General features: G+C 39.0%; 1 protein-coding gene across 4 annotated transcripts in view; it reads right to left on the bottom strand.

Annotated features, from left to right (window-relative positions):
* DLGAP2 (DLG associated protein 2) overlaps positions 1–18,421 on the bottom strand; it is a 459,052-nt gene that overhangs the window by 35,314 nt on the left and 405,317 nt on the right. For all 4 annotated transcript variants that reach the window (XM_034436765.3, XM_034436764.3, XM_034436770.3 and 1 more), the window contains 2 exons: positions 17,398–17,545; positions 11,492–11,711 (listed from right to left, as the gene is read on the bottom strand). In XM_034436765.3, the coding sequence (XP_034292656.1) occupies positions 11,492–11,711; positions 17,398–17,545 (368 nt within the window). The remainder of the gene's footprint in view (positions 1–11,491; positions 11,712–17,397; positions 17,546–18,421) is intronic.

Genomic DNA, 18,421 nt, shown 5'->3' with positions numbered 1-18,421 from the left:
GACCACTCCCAGCACTGACATGCACACTTAACACTGGTGTGAATGTGATTCCCAAACTAAACTATGTTCCATATCCCAGCGTAATCCGTGTCCTTTTGCAAAAGCCACATGTCATGCAAACCTACACTTGAACACTTGCATTGCAACTAGAAAACTTTGAACTACACAGAGGCCAATGGATGACACACAAAAGGTTCTATTTTAGTTCTGTTAATTAGCAATAAATTATAGTGTATCAAGTATTGAAGTCTTGAAGACAGTGAAGTACTGACAGCAGCTTGCTTTCTCCCATTTTCTAGACAATTTTTCCTGCTCTCAGATAGGAAGCAGAATTTACTGTTCAGTGCACTAAAAACTGGCACAATTTAAGCATCTGTAAACATTGTGCCATATATACTCTCTGCATTTTTGCAGAGGCTGACGTGTCAGAGCCCTGGCAGCGTTCCTGTAATTAAGCAGACTTCAAATGTGAGTCATAATAGCAGAGGTCAAGGCTTGTATTCATTTTATTAATGTTTGTATCATTGAAGTATTTATTCAGGGTAATCATCATGATGTGAGCAATTTTAATAGCAGCTATCCAGTTAAGATTGTGTGTGTGTGTTTGCATTTACAGTAAAATAAAGCCATGTATTCATTCCACCTAGAAAGTAAGAGTGCTTTCTAGTGGGAGGCATGTGTATTTTATTTTCAAAAGTAGAGAAGAAATGCACGGGTTCCCATACATTAAAAACCAGCATTTAAATATTGGATATTCCTCGTGCATTCTGAATGTTCATTTACTTGTCAAATATTAAAATATTAGTCACTAGCAACTAATTGCAGTATCAGATATATGACAGTTAATATTGGACAGTATTCGATAGTGTGCTACAGATTAGCATTTGAGAACACTGAAAGCTGACACTAATCATACATCATAGTGATTTTCATCCACTTGGCCTTCAAAAACATTTTCCACATTCATTTAAACGCCTGCCATAAAGCTTTTCCTCGTGTGTCATGGATTGCAAAGGATTATGGATGCATGCTCCATTCATTCTTGTTGCTACACATATGGCAGAAGATGATCAGTAGCATTACATATTCTTCATTCAGGGACAATTCTCTGTAAATACTATGAAAGGATCCTTGAGAAGCTTCCAGGGTATTGGAAGGTAGGCAGTTTAATCCATCACTCATGTTTGAAGTTGCCAGAGAATAATACTTAAGGCTTAACAGTAATTTAAAATTTTACGCATATTAGTATTTTTAATCTGAAAAATTTGATAATGTGTAATTATAACAGCATTTGATTTGCAACAGTATGCTTCACGTGTAAAGCCTGCCAAAGGAATGACAAACTGCCAAATGCATCTAAAGTTCTTCAGCATTTGGGATGTTGAAATAATATTTCTTTAAAAAAAATAGTAAGAAGGTGGCAATATGTATATATGAATGGCATATATACATATTGTCATGAATAGCCATGCCTTTTTATCTTTGATATACATCAGTTTGGTGGGATTAAATGCAGGAGTCCAATAATCAAGGCTCACTGCAGTTATTATTTATTCAGTGTTCAGTGGAGGGATTCCCTCTAGAAAATAGTGGTGGGGGGAACGGGGCGGGGGGACTCTTCTACAGACAAAATGATGCAGTCATATTTATATATTTCAGGAAAAGAGGAAAAATGATAATAGCAATAAGAATCACACTTAGACTTGTATACTACTCCACAGTGCTTTACAGCCCTCTCTAAGCGGTTTACGGAGTCAGCATATTGCCCCCAACAATCTGGCTTCTCATTTTACTAATCTCAGAAGGATGGAAGACTGAGTCAACCTTGAGCCGGTCAGGATTGAACTCATGGCAGTGGGCAGAGTCAGCCTGTAAAACTGCATTCTAACCACTATGCCATTGTGCCATATACATATTCAAAGATAACGGATGATATAAGAATGACTATATATAATTAGCAAGCCTCAACTTACTTCCTTGCCTTCTACTGTAAGCATTCTCAAGAAAGAATTATTGTCTTCACAAAAAGAAACATATCAATTGTGTTGCCAGAGCAGTTTTGATAAATGTACTGAGAAATGAGGATGTCAAGGTAGCACCAATTAACACATATTCCATCTCCAATGTTACTATCTTGTTAACAGGCTCCCACTCCTCCAAAAACTTGTTTTCATCACACTTTTAGTAATTTCTAATGAGAGGACAACTCCAGTAGAAATAGATGAGCTGACTCAGAGAAATCTTGTATAGCTCTTCTCTTTTTAAAGTATTCTCTATTTGCTGGTTTCTGTTTACTACTTCTTTGGGCTTTGAATTGCTTATTGAGAGATGGAGTTTTATTAAGGCTATTAGTCTATTTTACTTTTTATTTTGCCAGACTAGAAACCAGGAGATCCTGAATCCCCACCTGAGGTAACAAACCAGTTGGGTGATTTGGGGCCATTCATTCTCTCAGCCCTAGGAAGCAAGCAAGGGCAAACCACGCCTGAAATCTTTCCAAGAAAACTTCAGGGACATGTCCAAGCAGACTTCAGGATAACTTGCCATGGCCAATCACCACAGCCAACTCGCCATGGGACAATTCAACACTGCATTAATCATTTCAGTTTTTTTAAAAAATTTTTATTTTTTTTTAATTTGATTTATATGCCGCCCTTCTCCGGAGACTCAGGGCGGCTTACAATGCGTTAAGCAATAGCCTTCATACTTTTGTATATTTATACAAAGTCAGCTTATTGCCCCCACAAACTGGGTCCTCATTTCACCTACCTTAGAAAGGATGGAAGGCTGAGTCAACCTTGAGCCTTGGAGAGATTCGAACCAGCAGTAAATTGCAGGCAGCTGTGTTAATAACAGGGTGCGTAGACCACTGTACTATCAAGGCTCTTAAGAGTTACTTTTATTATACATTTTCATGGAAATGATTGTAACTCTTGTATTTCTGGCTTGGCTTTCTTTCTTTTATTATTATTGGTCATGATTCTGTTGAAATTCATTTAACTTTTGTATTTGCTGAATTGTGGCAAGTTTTCCTATGGCGAGTTGACTGTGCCGTGTTGGCCATAGCAAGTTGTCCCATTCCAGTTTCCAGGAGTTAAAAATTAACTCAAAGGTACCACCAGTAAGCGGGGGTGGGGGGTGGGGGTGGGGTGGGTGTTAGGGTTAGGGTTAGATATTAAGATATGCTCCCTTTCTTTCCACAGTACTTCTTTTAACCCTTCCCAATCCAATTTCCCTTGCTAGCCAGGTACAAAACTTGGAGATTTAGCCAGCATCATAATGCTATGGTTTACTCTTACTCCAGTAAAACAAAAATCAGGAAATTGAGTCTTTTAAAATCAGATGTACTTAGTGCTTCCATATGATTGCTAAACAGTGATACAAAATTTAATTAATTTCTTACAGAAACTTGAGCTAAACTGATATGGAGATGACAAATGACCATTGAAGGATCTATCTGGAAATTATCACTGTAAACATCTTTAGAGAATCTTTGCAGCAAACAACAAATGATAAATCCATTCATGTATCAATAAGAATCTGTGCACCTGAAATGGAGGTCAAAGTGTAGGTTGCTTTGATCATGCTTAGTGGGACTGATTTTCAAACAGCAGACCTATTTTAAAAGTTCTCTGAAAATACAACCCTAAAAACATCAAAGAGTACACTCCACTGAAGATACCGAGGTTTTCTTTTGAAAATAAATGAACAGGACTGCAGCTGCTAGAAATCATATTTGGGGACTTAGGCTGCAAATGGTGACCATGTAGGCCTAGGTGATATGACTTCAAGTCACTGATATGAACTGGGTACTTCAGTTCATATCTGTGTTACTTCAACACTGTTAATTCCAAAATGTGGGCATTGGCATATTTTTGCGCCTGCTATCCTGCCCACAGATTATGGAATTATAGAAAAGATACTCTTATTCCTTTAATTAAGCAAGTTTGTGATGCCTGGACTTTTCACTGCTAAACCAACCTGAGCATATTAAATTCCAAAAACAAATCAAAAGCAATTGTTTTTGAGGTTGCAATCCCTACCACCAATGCAGCGAGAAGCTGAATTTCTTAAATTTTTCTCTGTTTACTTATCAGTCTATTAGAAATGTCTCACAGGAGTCGGGCAACTTAATACTTGATTAACCATTAAAAGTCTGATAAAAGAGATGCATCTTGATAAGATTTTAAAAATTAGTCCCTCGTTCCCCACCCACCCCGTTTTATTCATGGGATCTTCGTTCTACCCAACTGGATTAATTTGTTCTCAATAGTAACAGCAAACAGACAGACAATGCTTGTAAAAATCTATTTGGTTTGCATTTTAAAACTGAAGATGATGTATCCTCTAAAAGGGGGGGGGCAGTGGTGAAATCTAAAATTTGTTACTACCGGTTCTGTGGGCGTGGCTTGGTGGTGGGGGGTAATGTGACTCGGTGGGCATGGCCATTTTTTTTTACTTTTAAAACCATTTTTTACATGTAAAACCATGTAAAAAAATGCTTTCAAAAGGCTCTGACGATCCCAGCTGAGTTGCCTGATCATCAGAGGGTTTTTAAAAAACCCTCTGACAATCAGGCAACTCAGCTGGGATCGTCAGAGCTTGGATCGTCAGAGCCATTTAAAAGAAAAAAAGTTTTTTTCTTTTAAATGACTCTGACGATCCCAGCTGAGTTGCCTGATTAGCAGGCAACTCGTCAGAGCTTGGATCGTCAGATCCAAGAAGGAAGGAGTAATTTTAAAAATCTTATCAAAATGCATCTCTTTTATCAGACTTTTAATGGTTAATCAAGTATTAAGTTGCCCGACTCCTGTGAGACATTTCTAATAGACTGATAAGTAAACAGAGAAAAATTTAAGAAACTCAGCTTCTCGCTGCATTGGTGGTAGGGATTGCAACCTCAAAAACAATTGCTTTTGATTTGTTTTTTGGAATTTAATATGCTCAGGTTGGTTTAGCAGGGAGAAGTCCAGGCATCACAAACTTGCTTAATTAAAGGCATTTAATTCAGAGGCATTTAAAAGAAAAAAAAGCCTCTGATGATCGCGCGGCTCAGCTGGGCATGGGGGGAGGGGGCAGGGATTTTTGCTACCGGTTCTCCGAACTGCCCGCCGCCATCGCTACCTATTTGCCCGAGCCGGTCTGAACCAGGAGCATTTCACCCCTGGGGGGGGGCTTAAATTGCATTAGAGTTGTATCAGTTATGTATAGTAGTCCTCAATTTTCAACAGGTTGTTTAGTGACTGTTCAAAATTACAACGGCACTGAAAAAAGTGACTTATGACTGTTTTTCACACTTATGACTGTTGCAGCATCTCCATGGTCAGGTGATCAAAATCCAGATGCTTGGCAACTGGTTCATATTTATGACTGTTGCTGTGTCCCAAGGTCATGTGATCCCCTTTTGCAACCTTCTGACAAGCAAAGTTAATGGGGAAGCCAGATTCATTTAACAGCTGGGTTACTAATTTAACAATTGCAGTTATTCACTTAACAACTTTGGCAAGGAAAGTCGTAAAATGGGGCAAAGCTCACTTAACAAATGTCTCACTTAGCAACATAAATTTTAGGCTCAATTGTAGTCGTAAGTTGAGGACTACCTGTACTTCATAAATTTCAAGTCATACAGATGAGCGCTACATAATTATTTCTATTAGCAAATAGGACAGATTAAAAAACTGTAAGGTGGGAGTGATTGCATTTGAATGTTGACAATATTTAGGATGTAACTGCACATTCCATATCAGCACAATAATAGATAAATCATAGATTGGAATTTGTCAAGAATCTACACCATACTGCTCCAATTATTTTTTGTGACCTCATGAAGATATGCTGTTATCACTGATGCCTTGGCAACGTGCTATAATTTGCATCTCAAATAATTCTGAAGTTAATACGAGAAGATTTTATTATTGGCATGAAACTATATTTCCTCCTGCTGTGTGATCATTTTTGAATCAATTGGATTTAAAAATGTGAGCGGAACTTGTAATTATAGCCATAGAAATTTGTTGATAGCTGCTGTCTGTGGGCTCAGACTTTTAAAGCTGCTCTTTGCCATTCCCCTACAGCTATACCAATATAACTTTCCCAGTGATGTCGCCTCCTCACTGCTGGTGTTATGGGATCAGCAAGATGGCTGATTAAGACCAATCTGCGTAAATTCAACACAACATGACCTTAAATAGTTTCCCAAAGTCTGTTACAGACTTGTTCACTTGATCAACCTCAAGAGCAGAAACGACTTTCTCCCCTTTAGCTACAGCCAGAACTGTCATGGCACTTCCCTTTAAAAAATGGCCTCCAAGCCCGATTGCATGAATCCAGCCAACGCCAAGTCTTAGGCTCTTGTTATCATTCCCAGGGTCAAACTGAACTGATCAGAAGCTGAGTTTTTTCCCTTGGATATTTTCCTCTGGGACTCATTCCTTTTCATAACCTGCCAGGAGCTCTTTGGCAATTTTTAGGTTGAGCTATACGGCATATTTATTTTCTTTTCTATTAAGAAGAGCTCCTTGGACTTTATGCTGCTTTCGTATTGAGCTCAATAGTGCAATTTATTTTTGATTTAGGTTGAAATTTCTAGGGTCTATACTGGGAATTAAGAACCTTTCAGACTGATTTTTTTCCCTCCCTGTATGGCCTTCAGATGTGTTAAACTGGAACAGCAGGACAATGGGGACACAATGTATATGAAAGGGGCAAAGTTGCAGAAACCTCTTCCAGGTGAAATGCGCTTCTCTCCTCCAATGTATTTCTCATTAAACCATTTACTCCCCCAACTTTGGGTATGATAACAATAATATGTATTACTCCTGTCTTTCTGAAATCATTCCTGATTAACGTGATGATCTGCTTTACATCGAATGTATAAAGTGAGAGTCTTTTAATGAAAATTATATTTATTTTTGGTGTGTGTGCTTAAGGGAAAACTCTAAGGGACAAAATGAGTGTGAATACATTGGGCAGTCCATATAATGGTATGTGGGAGACAGGAGACAGATGTTGTGACTCTGACTCTCGAGCCTGTCCTCATGGAGGAAGAGGACTCAGAAGGTGAGGGGAAGGAACCGACAAGGCCTCCCTCTCCAGGACCCTCCTCTCTGGCAATGCCTCATGTTCCATCCGAAGGCCAGGAGGAACAGCTTGGGATGGGCCAGGAGGAAGGCATTTCGGAGCACCCATTGATAGAGAGTGATAATAATGAATCCTGGCTTGATCCCAGGCAGCGTTGGAGGGAGAAGCGTGCGCAGCAAAGGAAGAGGCATGGGAGGGCCAGGGATTGAGCTGAGTCACTGAGCCACCCCCCACAAGGGATAAAAGGGGGCGTGATTGCTCGGCAGGCTTTGTGACGGACAAAAGTTTAAACTCTAAAGAGTCACATCGTGAATCCTGCACTTCGGCTCAGATATATTTTGGACTAAACGCTTGTGGATAATTTGTCGCTCTGGAAACGGACTGCAGATAAGGTCTCTCCTGCTTTTTGGGAGTACTAATTGGACTTGGCAGGCATTTTACAGTTAGCTGCCAGAACTCTCATCTGCCAGGAATTCTGGTCTGTTTATACAATAAATTATTGGCAGGTGTGTTTGATACTGCATTTGTCTGTGTGAGGATGGGGGACAGAACAACAGAATGAAGAGATACAGACAAGGGAATGATCAGATAAAAACAGCAGTGCCCAGCAGGAATGTGGGTGGGGTAAGAGGCTGAGAAAAGACCCTCCCTCCTTTCCTAGGTAATGATGGTGGTGGTGGTGGTGGTGGTAGAAATGTATTTTCAGACTTGCAAGATGCTATTCATGTAATCTTACTATAAAGTAAAATTAGCTCATTTTGGCCATGTTTCCTGCCTGGTCTACCACACAAGGCAGCGCAATATCTATGCTTCACATTCCACATTAAGCTAAGCCAGTGTCATCTGAGATCTTTTTGTCTCAAAACAGATTCAAAGTTGTTCACAAGGGGTCAAAAAATCAACACTGCACCTACAATCATGCAGTCCAACTCTTGATCCTTTTTTACATGTGTTGCGAGAGACTTACATGATTATAGCTGCAATCTTGACTTTTTTGACCTCTCCCTGCCCGACACCCCCTCAATACACTGTGGTTCTTTTTAATATTATAAATACAAATAATATTCATGTTTCATTGGTATGAAGTAGTGTGTCATGGTTTAATTGCATGACTGGATTTAGAAGGTTTTAAATTATTATTTATTTATTTATTTTGCAAAGAGGTAAAGGTAAAGGTTCCTCTCACATGTACGTGCTAGTCGTTCCCAACTCTAGGGGGCGGTGCTCATCTCCGTTTCAAAGCCGGCGCTGTCCAAAGACGTCTCGGTGATCATGTGACTGGCATGACTAAATGCCAAAGGCACATGGAACGCTGTTACCTTCCTACCAAAGATGGTTCATATTTTTCTACTTGCATTTTTTACATGCTTTCAAACTGCTAGGTTGGCAGAAGCTGGGACAAATAACGAGAGCTCACCCTGTTACTAGGGATTTGAACTGCTGAACTGCCGACCTTTCGATCGACAAGCTCAACATCTTAGCCACTGAGCCACCACGTCCCTTTGCAAAGAGGAAAAGGCCACTAATAAACACTATAACAAAAGGCTCTATTCAGATGATCAATTCGTGAAATTAACATTTGTACATTGATTGTTTGTAATGAAAGAAAACAATACCTCTTCATAGGTTACACAATGTATGCATTTTCAGAGAATGCTTATAAAATAATTATCATCAAATATTATCATCAAATATCAACAATATAAACTAACAAAGCTAATTAGAGCAGCATGTTCATCAGGTTTATAGGGTAAACAACAAAGACAACAAAACTGAACTCTTTAGTTAATTAAAGAGAAGAGGATAGGCTTTAGATGTGCAAAATGAAGGAGTCAGGGAACTTGGTTGAGGAAGTGAATTCATAGTTCAGGAGCCAGCAGCGAATTGTTTGTCGATATTGTAGGAGATAACCTGATCTTCAAAATTGTCCTAAACTTTATTATGCCACACAGTGTTTCAGCTATTGGACTATATTTCTGAAAGTTGTGCATGCAGAGTCAGAGGTCTGTTCTTACAAATAACAGATGACTAGTAAACCGCTGTCCGAACTATAATACTGAATGTAAACAATTCACGTTCATAGAAAAATATATACTGTAAACCTGTACATGGAAACTGATGGTGTATGATGAAGTGGTTTGATTTAGTGTTTTTGCTTAACTGTCTCTAATATGCTAATTATTTGTGTCCTGCTTTAAAATAAAAAGCATTTGCTCATCTAACATTCTACAGTACTGTACCTGTATGATGAAAGATTTTATGCTCAATAGTCTTGGGGTCAGAAACAAACCTGTCTTCTCATCTGAGGCTATGGAGAACTAGAATTCAGAAAAGCATCACCATCTAGAAACCCAAAGGCTTTCATTTAGCCATGACATAAACATCATTTGTACTCTGAAAGATCCCCAGCCTGATTTTAGAAGTCCTATGATAAGGAAAATTGATAAGCTTCAAATAAAGGTCAACAATCCTCAAGGGACCACTTGTCGCAATCGAGAATAACCAAGCAGTACAGAAACCATGCTCTGGAAAAGATGGAGCCCCATCATTGTTAGGCTCTCCATGGACTTTGGTCTACTTTCCTTTCACCTCTCTTTGCCCCTCAAACCTCTTATTTGTATTAGGATGAAAGAAATCATAAATGTGTTCATATGATTCAAAATCTACACCCACTGGCTTGAATTAAATAAAGAAGAAAGTTAATTCAAGCCAGCTGATCTGGATATCGAGTATTATTGGCATTTTAACTTAATATTGTTTTAAGTAAAAACACATTTTACCTACAAGAACCTGTAGCTTGATCTGGATGTCTGCAGCATGACCATGTTTGATTAACAGAGTGAATGGTATTTTAAAGGCTTTGGTGACCTCTTAACCAAACTGTTAGGAAACAACTTTTGACTTTGGCAGGTTTGGCGGGCTTTGGATTGAAGGAGTCGAGACAACCTCCTAGGAGCAGTCTTCAGTTACCCAGAGCTCCCAAAGCTGCTAAAAAGTGAATAGTATAACAGCATTTATGATGTCTGAAATACTCTTGTAACTGTGTGCAGATTATATCCAAGATTACTGCATGGTGCATCAGAAGCAGAGGTGGGTTTCAGCAGGTTCTGACCAGTTCTGGATAACTGGTAGCAGAAATTTTGAGTAGTTCGGAGAACCGGTAGTAAAAATTCTGACTGGCCACACCCCCATCTATTCTCTGCCTCCCAAGTCCCAGCTGATCTGGAGGAAATGGGGATTTTGAGGTAACCTTCCCCTGGAGTGGGGAGGGAATGGAGATTTTACAGTATCCTTCCCCTGGAGTGGGGAGGGAATGGAGATTTTACAGTATCCTTCCCCTGTCATGCCCATGAAGCCATGCCCACCAAGTCATGCCACGCCTACCAAGCCACGCCCACAGAACCGGTAGTAAAAATTTTTGAAACCCATCACTGATCAGAAGGATTAAACAATGAAAAACTATGTCCCTGCAGAATCCCCTGGTGAGTAATCAGAGTGGAGAGAGAGAGAGAGAATGCTGAGATTCACCCAGGCTCTAAGCTTGAGCATAACACAATTCTCTTTAAAAATCATTAATAAGCTATAAACATACGAAAAAGCCTTAATATAAATGTCATAATCATGATTATGTATGTACTTCCTCTTCGTTAGGGTGCTTTCAGGTTTCTTTGTGTACTTGGCTTAGAGCAGGAACTATGTTCTCTTTCTTTCCATCCTTCCCTTCCACTCCTTCTGCCACTTTCTCCATCAATATCTAAGCAGTCTTATAAATCATGAGACAGCAAAGCAACTGGTATCATTTCAGTGTCCTCCAGACACCTAAGTTATTACAGTTTCAGGGATAAAAGGCATGAGCAGGGTTTGAAACTACCATGGAGCTGAGAAAGCTCAGGCTTAAAAGATCGCACAGAATCCCAACTATTTAAAATTATGCAAAATATAAATTGATTATAAAATCAGCATATCAACCTAAATCAACATACCATGTAAAAAGAATACAGTAAAAGTATGCAAAATATAAAATCATATCAGAACTAAAATAATTTCTTTTTGCTCATCACTGGGTTGAGATGCACATGCAGCTTTCAATTAATTCATCCATCCTTTTTTGTATTGCCATTTTATATGTAAGACTTATAAAATGGCAATAGCACTTAGACTTATATACTGCTTCACAGTGCTTCACAGCCCTCTCTAAGTGGTTTACAGAGTCAGCATATTGCCCCCAACAATCTGGGTCCTCATTTTATCGATCTTGGGAGAATGGAAGGCTGAGTCAACTTTGAGCTGGTCAGAATCGAACTGCCGAAATGCTGGCAGTTGGCAGTCAGTAGAATTAGCCTGCAAACCTGCATTCTAACCACTGCACCACCACGGCTCTTATATAAAATATATAAAGAAGAATACTCACCCGTTGTTGACCTGATTGTTGAGGTGATGTTAGAAGATGCCATTGAAGGGAGACATTCATCATCTTGAGAGTAACCAGCTTGAATGGCACGCAGGTAACTGTGACTTCTGGTTCGGAAGCAACCTGGCAAGCCGAGGGCATCCATGGCCTGAGCTTCAACTTCACTAAACACTGATTCACAAACAGATTCAAATTGCCCATTGACCTCTGCTTCACTCATCTAGATAAACAACAACATTGCATTTGGTGTGTTTTTTTTTCCCCACTGGCTTTGCAGAAATACATTATGCTTCAATACACTATCAGAGCTCAAAAAGACTTTATTTCAATATAGTTAATGCAATAACCCTATTTACTCCTTCTACTCCCTCCTCAAGATTCTTTATATTGCAGCAGTAGACATCAACTAATTGAAATTAGCTTCCCTTTGCTATAATCTGAGAGCTAAACAGACTATCTTTTAATTCCGGTGTTAGCCTGAAAGAACATTTTCAGACATTGGTTTTTAATTTAATTTCATTATATTACATTAAATAAACAGGAAGAATGTCCTAAAGCTGAGGCATTCTAATTGTTGTCTTAATTTTTGTTAACCTGTATTCCCATTGCCACTATTTTGCCTTTCTGAAGGAATCATCCTGAAAATAAAACAGAAATATAACTATAACTAAAATACCCCCTTTCTCAAATTTTAGATGAGTAAAAACTTTTAGGAAAAATGACAAAATAATTCCTCAACTCTTCATATTTAGAAGCAACAAATTACCATTCTTGTGACAACACAGCAGTGAGTTCCGGTTCGAGTGCTTGCTTCATTTAGTTTGCCCTTCCTTCCTTTAGTTCATTGTGTGAACTATGAAAGCTGAATAGATTAAGTCCCCAAACAGGCCACTAATTTGTTCAAACTATAATTAGTTAGCTAACTCTGACCTGGAATCAACTTGATCTTCATGTGATTGGGCTGATCATTTCCTCAAATGGATATAATAGAAAATTATTCTGTATTTTAAACTGCAAAGTGAGATTTTATTCCCTGGTGCAGAAGATGAAAGGGACAACATGACTAAGTGCAGTTTCCCCAGACCATAAATGGAAATTTTTGTCTTTTGTTATATTGACCAGGAAAGTATGTATTCCAGCTGTCATTTCTTTCAGATAGGTCAATGGTCAATCCAGGAAATGCTGTTTATTCTGTACCTTACAGGTGTAAATGGGAGTGGAACTCAAATACATCTAAGGAGTGACGTTGGACACCAGCAAAGCTGACCACCATCGAGAATCATCTGATGCAGCCAGACTTTTCTAGATATGAATTCAAAATAACCCCCTTTTAAGAGTTCTGATTGAATTGCATCCTACTACCAGGAGAGCAATACATTGTTACAACATCAGATGCGAAGTGCAAAAGGAGGAACTACAAGAAGTAAGAATTAGTACAACAGAGATTGCTCCCGTGCCATATAGGTTTTCTCTTGGTGCTGCATTTAACTGTTTCAGTAAGATCAGGTAGGGAGAAATATGAGGAGAACCAAAGCATACTGCTTTTCTTATATTATTTTTTTAAAAAAAATGTTTCAAGAAATGCCTGTTTCAGGGAAATCCTAGACCAGGGCAGGGCATTTAGATATTTTGAGCAACATTTCCATCAAATAGGGCTGCTGGATGTAGAATTCACCAACATCTGAAGAGATTTGGATCTCCCACTTCTTTTCTTGACCATAGCCCAATTGGCAATTGTGCCCATCAGCAGTTCTAGCTGCTGACACTTTGCTCCTCACCCCAGTAATATTGCTAGAACTATGCCAATATGAAGAAGCAGTTGATTAAACATGTACTGTATTGTTAATTAAATAATTTCAGTGAGGTGTATCTACCCACACATAGTCATGCTCCATAAGTATACCTCCACAATGAATTTGGTCTGAAAACAATTATTTTCAGTGCTTGCAATTATTATTTCAATTCTCCCATAGGGAATCAGGCGACAAAAAAAATTGATAAATAAATAAATAAATACTAATTGTATTAAAGGCACTCTGGAAAGACAAACATTCTTATTTTGAATTGTTTGATATAAACAAAGAAAAATTTATTAAGAAAGAAAGATGGACTTGCATAATTATAAGTATGATGAAGAGGAATGTCTTATTTCCTCACTTACAAACCCAATCTGCTAGCAGAAAGGGTCTTTGTTTTCTGTTGAAGGGGAGAACAAAAATGGCATATTACCCTTTTCTGCAGTATAGATGGATGCTTTATTATAGAGGTACAAAGAATGCATAAGATGGGGAGGAAGAACGGTTTCTATCAAACCTGCATTACCCTCAGCTTGTATTGTCCTTTGGTTTTCTGAAGAAATGGTAGAAGATATACCTAGCAATCACCAAATGCCATGTGGACATAGCATTTCTCTTGTCATACCAGAGGGTATAGGGAACGGCCTTGAAGCACAGGAGGAAGAGTCACTACCAAGGCAATAGTCAGATAAGTAGGCCTTGAGTAGGGGCTAAGAAAATAACTTGAGAAAACCTCTCAGACAAGCCCGTGCCTAGTTCTCATGAAGACAAAGTGAGGGAGAGGGAACTACATTCAGACTTGCAAGATTCTATTACTATAGTTATTACAATCAAAGTAGTCTTGATCGATAGGGTCTTGGTTTCCTAGTCTGGTCTACCTTGTAGATCTGACACTAGCCTTATTTTTAAAATAGAACCATGACCAAGTGGGGAATATAGATTATAGCCAGTAGGCTATAATTGGAATATGACAGAAAATGAATTATCATTCATTCCTCTGATATTTAATAATACAAAATTGTTATGAGGTCATATAACTCAAGAGAATCTGTGATTGATCAATTTACCGTATTTTTCGGACTATAAGATGCTCCGGACTATAAGACGCACCTAGCTTTTAGGGAGGAAAACAAGAAAAAAAAATCTGCCTCTTCCTCTGCCTCCCAGCAAATTGCCTCCTTGCAGCAAACAGCAAACAGCCTAGTCAGCTTCAGCACAGCCTGATTTAGCATGAGCAGCTGATTGGCGGTTGGATCTGCCTCCTGGACAGGGCCGGATTTTCCTAAAGGCTAACTAGGCTTCAGCCTAGGGCCTCAAGATCAAGAGGGGGCCTCAAGATCAAGAGGGGCCTACATTCAAATTGTTAGCAAAATTAAAATTACACTTTCACTATAGGTGAAAGAGCCTCATAAGTGGAATAGCCTAGGGCCTCTTTTCATCTAAATCCGGCCCTGCTCCTGGAATACCACCTATCAGCTGTTCCAGCTGGTGGGTGGGGGCCAGTGGGTGGGCGGGGCTTTGGCAACATTTGTTGTATAAGACGCACAGACATTTCCACCCACTTTTTTTGGGGGGGGGAAATGCATCTTATACACCGAATAATATGGTATTTTTGCTCCAATTTCTTATGACTCTGTCTTACAAAGTACAGTCAAAGCACCAAAATAACAGCAAAAGAGAACCCAGAGAAAATAAGTTAAAAAAAAGCCAAACAGCTGAAACGTCCCATTCTATCTAACCCACATCCTGGAGGGAAAAAAGCTAGGTTTCAAGGGCTTGTTTAAACAGGGCCGGGGGGAGGAGGGAACAAATCTTGGATAAATCTTGGTGTCCCAGAGGGCAGAAGGTAGTAGTCCTTCTATGCAGCATAAGATTCTAGAATGGTGCTGGCTACATTTTCTGTTTAGCCTTGCAAAAGAAAGGAGGAAGAGGAGGAATTGCTGATTGCCATGGCTCTGCAAACCAGCTCTGTATATATCTACAGCACTGAAAACTATAGTCTCTATAGCATCAGTAGCTGCTGGGACTCTTGTACAAGAGCAGCATAAGGTTAGTAAGAATCCGTTTCTCCCATGCTGCTCAGATTTTCCTAACTATAGCTATTCCAACTGTTAAGCCTGTTATAGTAACGGTGGGCAATAACAACTGGACCTGTTGGAATTCAGGTATTCAATATAACAACTACCTAGCAATGTTAAACAGAAAGTGATTGAATAAATACAAAAAACATTTCAAAAAGTTAAAAGATAACGGTTTCTCCTGTCCAGTTATGTCCGACTGTAGGTGGCGGTGCTCATCTCTGTTTCTTAGCTGAGGGAGCCAGCATTGTCTAAAGATCTTTCTGTGGTCAACTGGCCAGCATGACTATAAGCTGAGGCACACAGACTGCTGTTACTTTTCCACTGAAGTGGTACCTATTTATCTACTTGCGTTTGCATGCTTTAGAATTGCTAGGTTGGCAGGAGCTGGGGCAAGAATTGGAGCTCGCTCAGTCATATGGTACTTGGATTTCAAACTGGGAACCTTCCAGTCAACAGCCTAGTGTCTAAACCACTAGGCCACCATGCCCCCTACAAAAAAAAGAACATTCTTACTCCAGTTTATTTTTTATACCTAAATATGAAAGGGATACCAAAACCAGATGCACCAAAATTTAACATTATGTGGCTTTGGATTGCAGAGACCTGTCTTATAGAACATGATTCTCTTGAAAGTCACACAAGGACTGGAGGAATATGGCTTTGGGAGAAATATTGATGGTGTCCTTGGATGAGAAAGATCTTTCTAGTGTTTTATTGATCTAGGAACAAAGTCAATGGATGTGGTTTATGCCTGCAAAAAGTATGATGAATCCACTTTAATTTGTGGTTTCCTTTAAAATGTGAAAAATTATACCACTGAATCTATATGGATTATTTCCCAAACTTGGGGTAGATTTTAGACAACGTAGTTGCAAAAATGGGGCTCTGAAAATACATATGGCTCACAGCAGGGGTGAAATGTAAAATTTGTTACTACTGGTTCTGTGGGCATGGCTTGGTGGTGGGGGTAATGTGACTGGGTGAGTGTGGCCAACTTTTTTTAAAAAAAAACTTTTCAAAGCATTTTTTCTAATGCTTTGAAAAGCCTCTGCCGATCAGGCAACTCAGTTGGGATCGTCAGAGAGGCTTTTTAAAAAATGCCTCTCTGCCGATCAGGCAACTCAGCTGGAATCGTCAGAGACTTTTCAAAGCATTTTTTTTTACCACTTCTTCGGCCAAGAAGTTGCAGAAAAAAATGCTTTGAAAAGCCTCTGACAATCCCAGCTGAGCCGCGTGATCATCAGAGGCTTTTTTAAAACTTTTAAAAGCATTTTTTCGTCAGAAGAGATTGTAGAAAAAATGCTTTTAAAGGTAAAAAAAAAAAGCCTCTGATCATCGCGCGGCTCAGCTGGGCATGGGGTGGTGGTGGTGCAGGGATTTTTGCTACCGGTTCTCTGAACCACCCACCGCCATCGCTACCGGATTGGGCGATCCGGTCCGAACCGGGAGCATTTCACCCATGGCTCACAGGCTCACAATTCCCTTTAAGTTTCCAATTCAGCTTTTTCTTAAAGTAGTTAACAAAAAAAATGTTTCTTTATTTGTGACTTTGTAGATATAAGTGCAGGTATCAATGAGCGCAATCTAATTGTTTGTACTTATAATATATTGTAAATTACTGTTAGTGCAGTGGAAACACTGACTTAAGGATGTATTAACTCAGTGGGTTATTTCACATATATGATATCAAAGAAAGAAAGTATTTGCCATAAAATATACAGTAAGGGAGCAGATAATTGGTATCTACAATTTATTTTTTTCACTTATGAATTGTTCTTGTTAGGTGTATGTGTAAAGCCATTGAAAACTATTTACAAACTTCAGTGTGTAAGCAGCCTGAGACTCTTCTGGTTTCTGTCACAAAATCTTATAAAATTGCACATAAACAAAGCTTTCAGCTTAGGAAAATAACCAGTAGAAATTATTGATTATAAGCCTGGGATACATGGTCAAACTCCTGAATTTGTTCTTTAAAACCCTATAATTATTAATATTATTGTAAAATGCATAACAGGAAAAAGAATCCAACCTGGCTAACGCAGCTGGCCTGACTGAGTGTGCTTACTGCTCTCATATAGCTCTGATTCCTTGATCGAAACTTAGGGGAATTGTAGTTTGCCGAAGGATCCAGGGTATGGCCACCAGGCACTTCACTTGTAGCTTGCAGATAGCTCTGACTATTAAAGAAAGATAGAAACAAAGTTGGAAAAAACTATGACAAAAACATTCCCGAAAGAGCTGAAAAGTGTTCTATATAACGTATCTTAATAAAGAAAATAAATGATTTCTGCATAGTGGGTATTTGCAGGCATGGTATTGACAATTGTAATGTCCCAATGGAAAAAGAACATATGACGGATTTGGCCTCTTCTGTTGCTAGGTAAAGTTTTGGCCCTGTCAGTACTAACTATCTGGTCAAAACAGGACGTGTATTAGATCAGCCCTACCTAAATTCTACTATAAACTCTAATAGCATAATAAATACTTAAGGATTCTGAAAAGTCAGATCAGTGAAGCTCTTCTGAAACCTGCTGACATCCTACTTCAGGGGATACTCACAATTTAGGCTTAGAACAAATCTTCCCCAAAGCTTAACAGCCCCAAAGATCATTTCCCCTATGTGTTTTTGAAGTACATAATGTTCAGTTTATATTAAATAATTCAACAATTCTGCAATTATAACCTATAACAGCAATAACTGATAATGGTACTGTATGGCCCCTTGCTGGTCATTCGAATTCATTCTGCAAGCAGACAACATGAACAGCTCCCTCCAAAATATGATCTGCCATTAAAGATAGTTCTTTCTTTCTTTAATGCTTAGCGTTTGAGATCTTTGTTTCTCTCTCGGCTTTGTATTATATTCCATTTCAAAAGTGTTGATCAATTTGTGTGCAGTAGAGTCTCCGCTACATTGAAAAACACTGTTTAATTCATGCTCAGTCTTCTCATTCATTTGCAGTGCAACCCCTGGGATGGTTGTGCTGCCCATTTCATTAAGAAAGATGTCTCAGGCCCAGGGCTGATGCTTATACGTAATCCCAAAGGATGGC

Source organism: Pantherophis guttatus, chromosome 1, assembly GCF_059756535.1.
Source record: "Pantherophis guttatus breed Tessera chromosome 1, ASM5975653v1, whole genome shotgun sequence".
In the NCBI taxonomy this organism is placed as follows: Eukaryota; Metazoa; Chordata; class Lepidosauria; order Squamata; family Colubridae; genus Pantherophis; species Pantherophis guttatus.
Note: the sequence above shows the minus strand (reverse complement) of the source record. Positions and strands in the feature narration are given on the sequence as shown.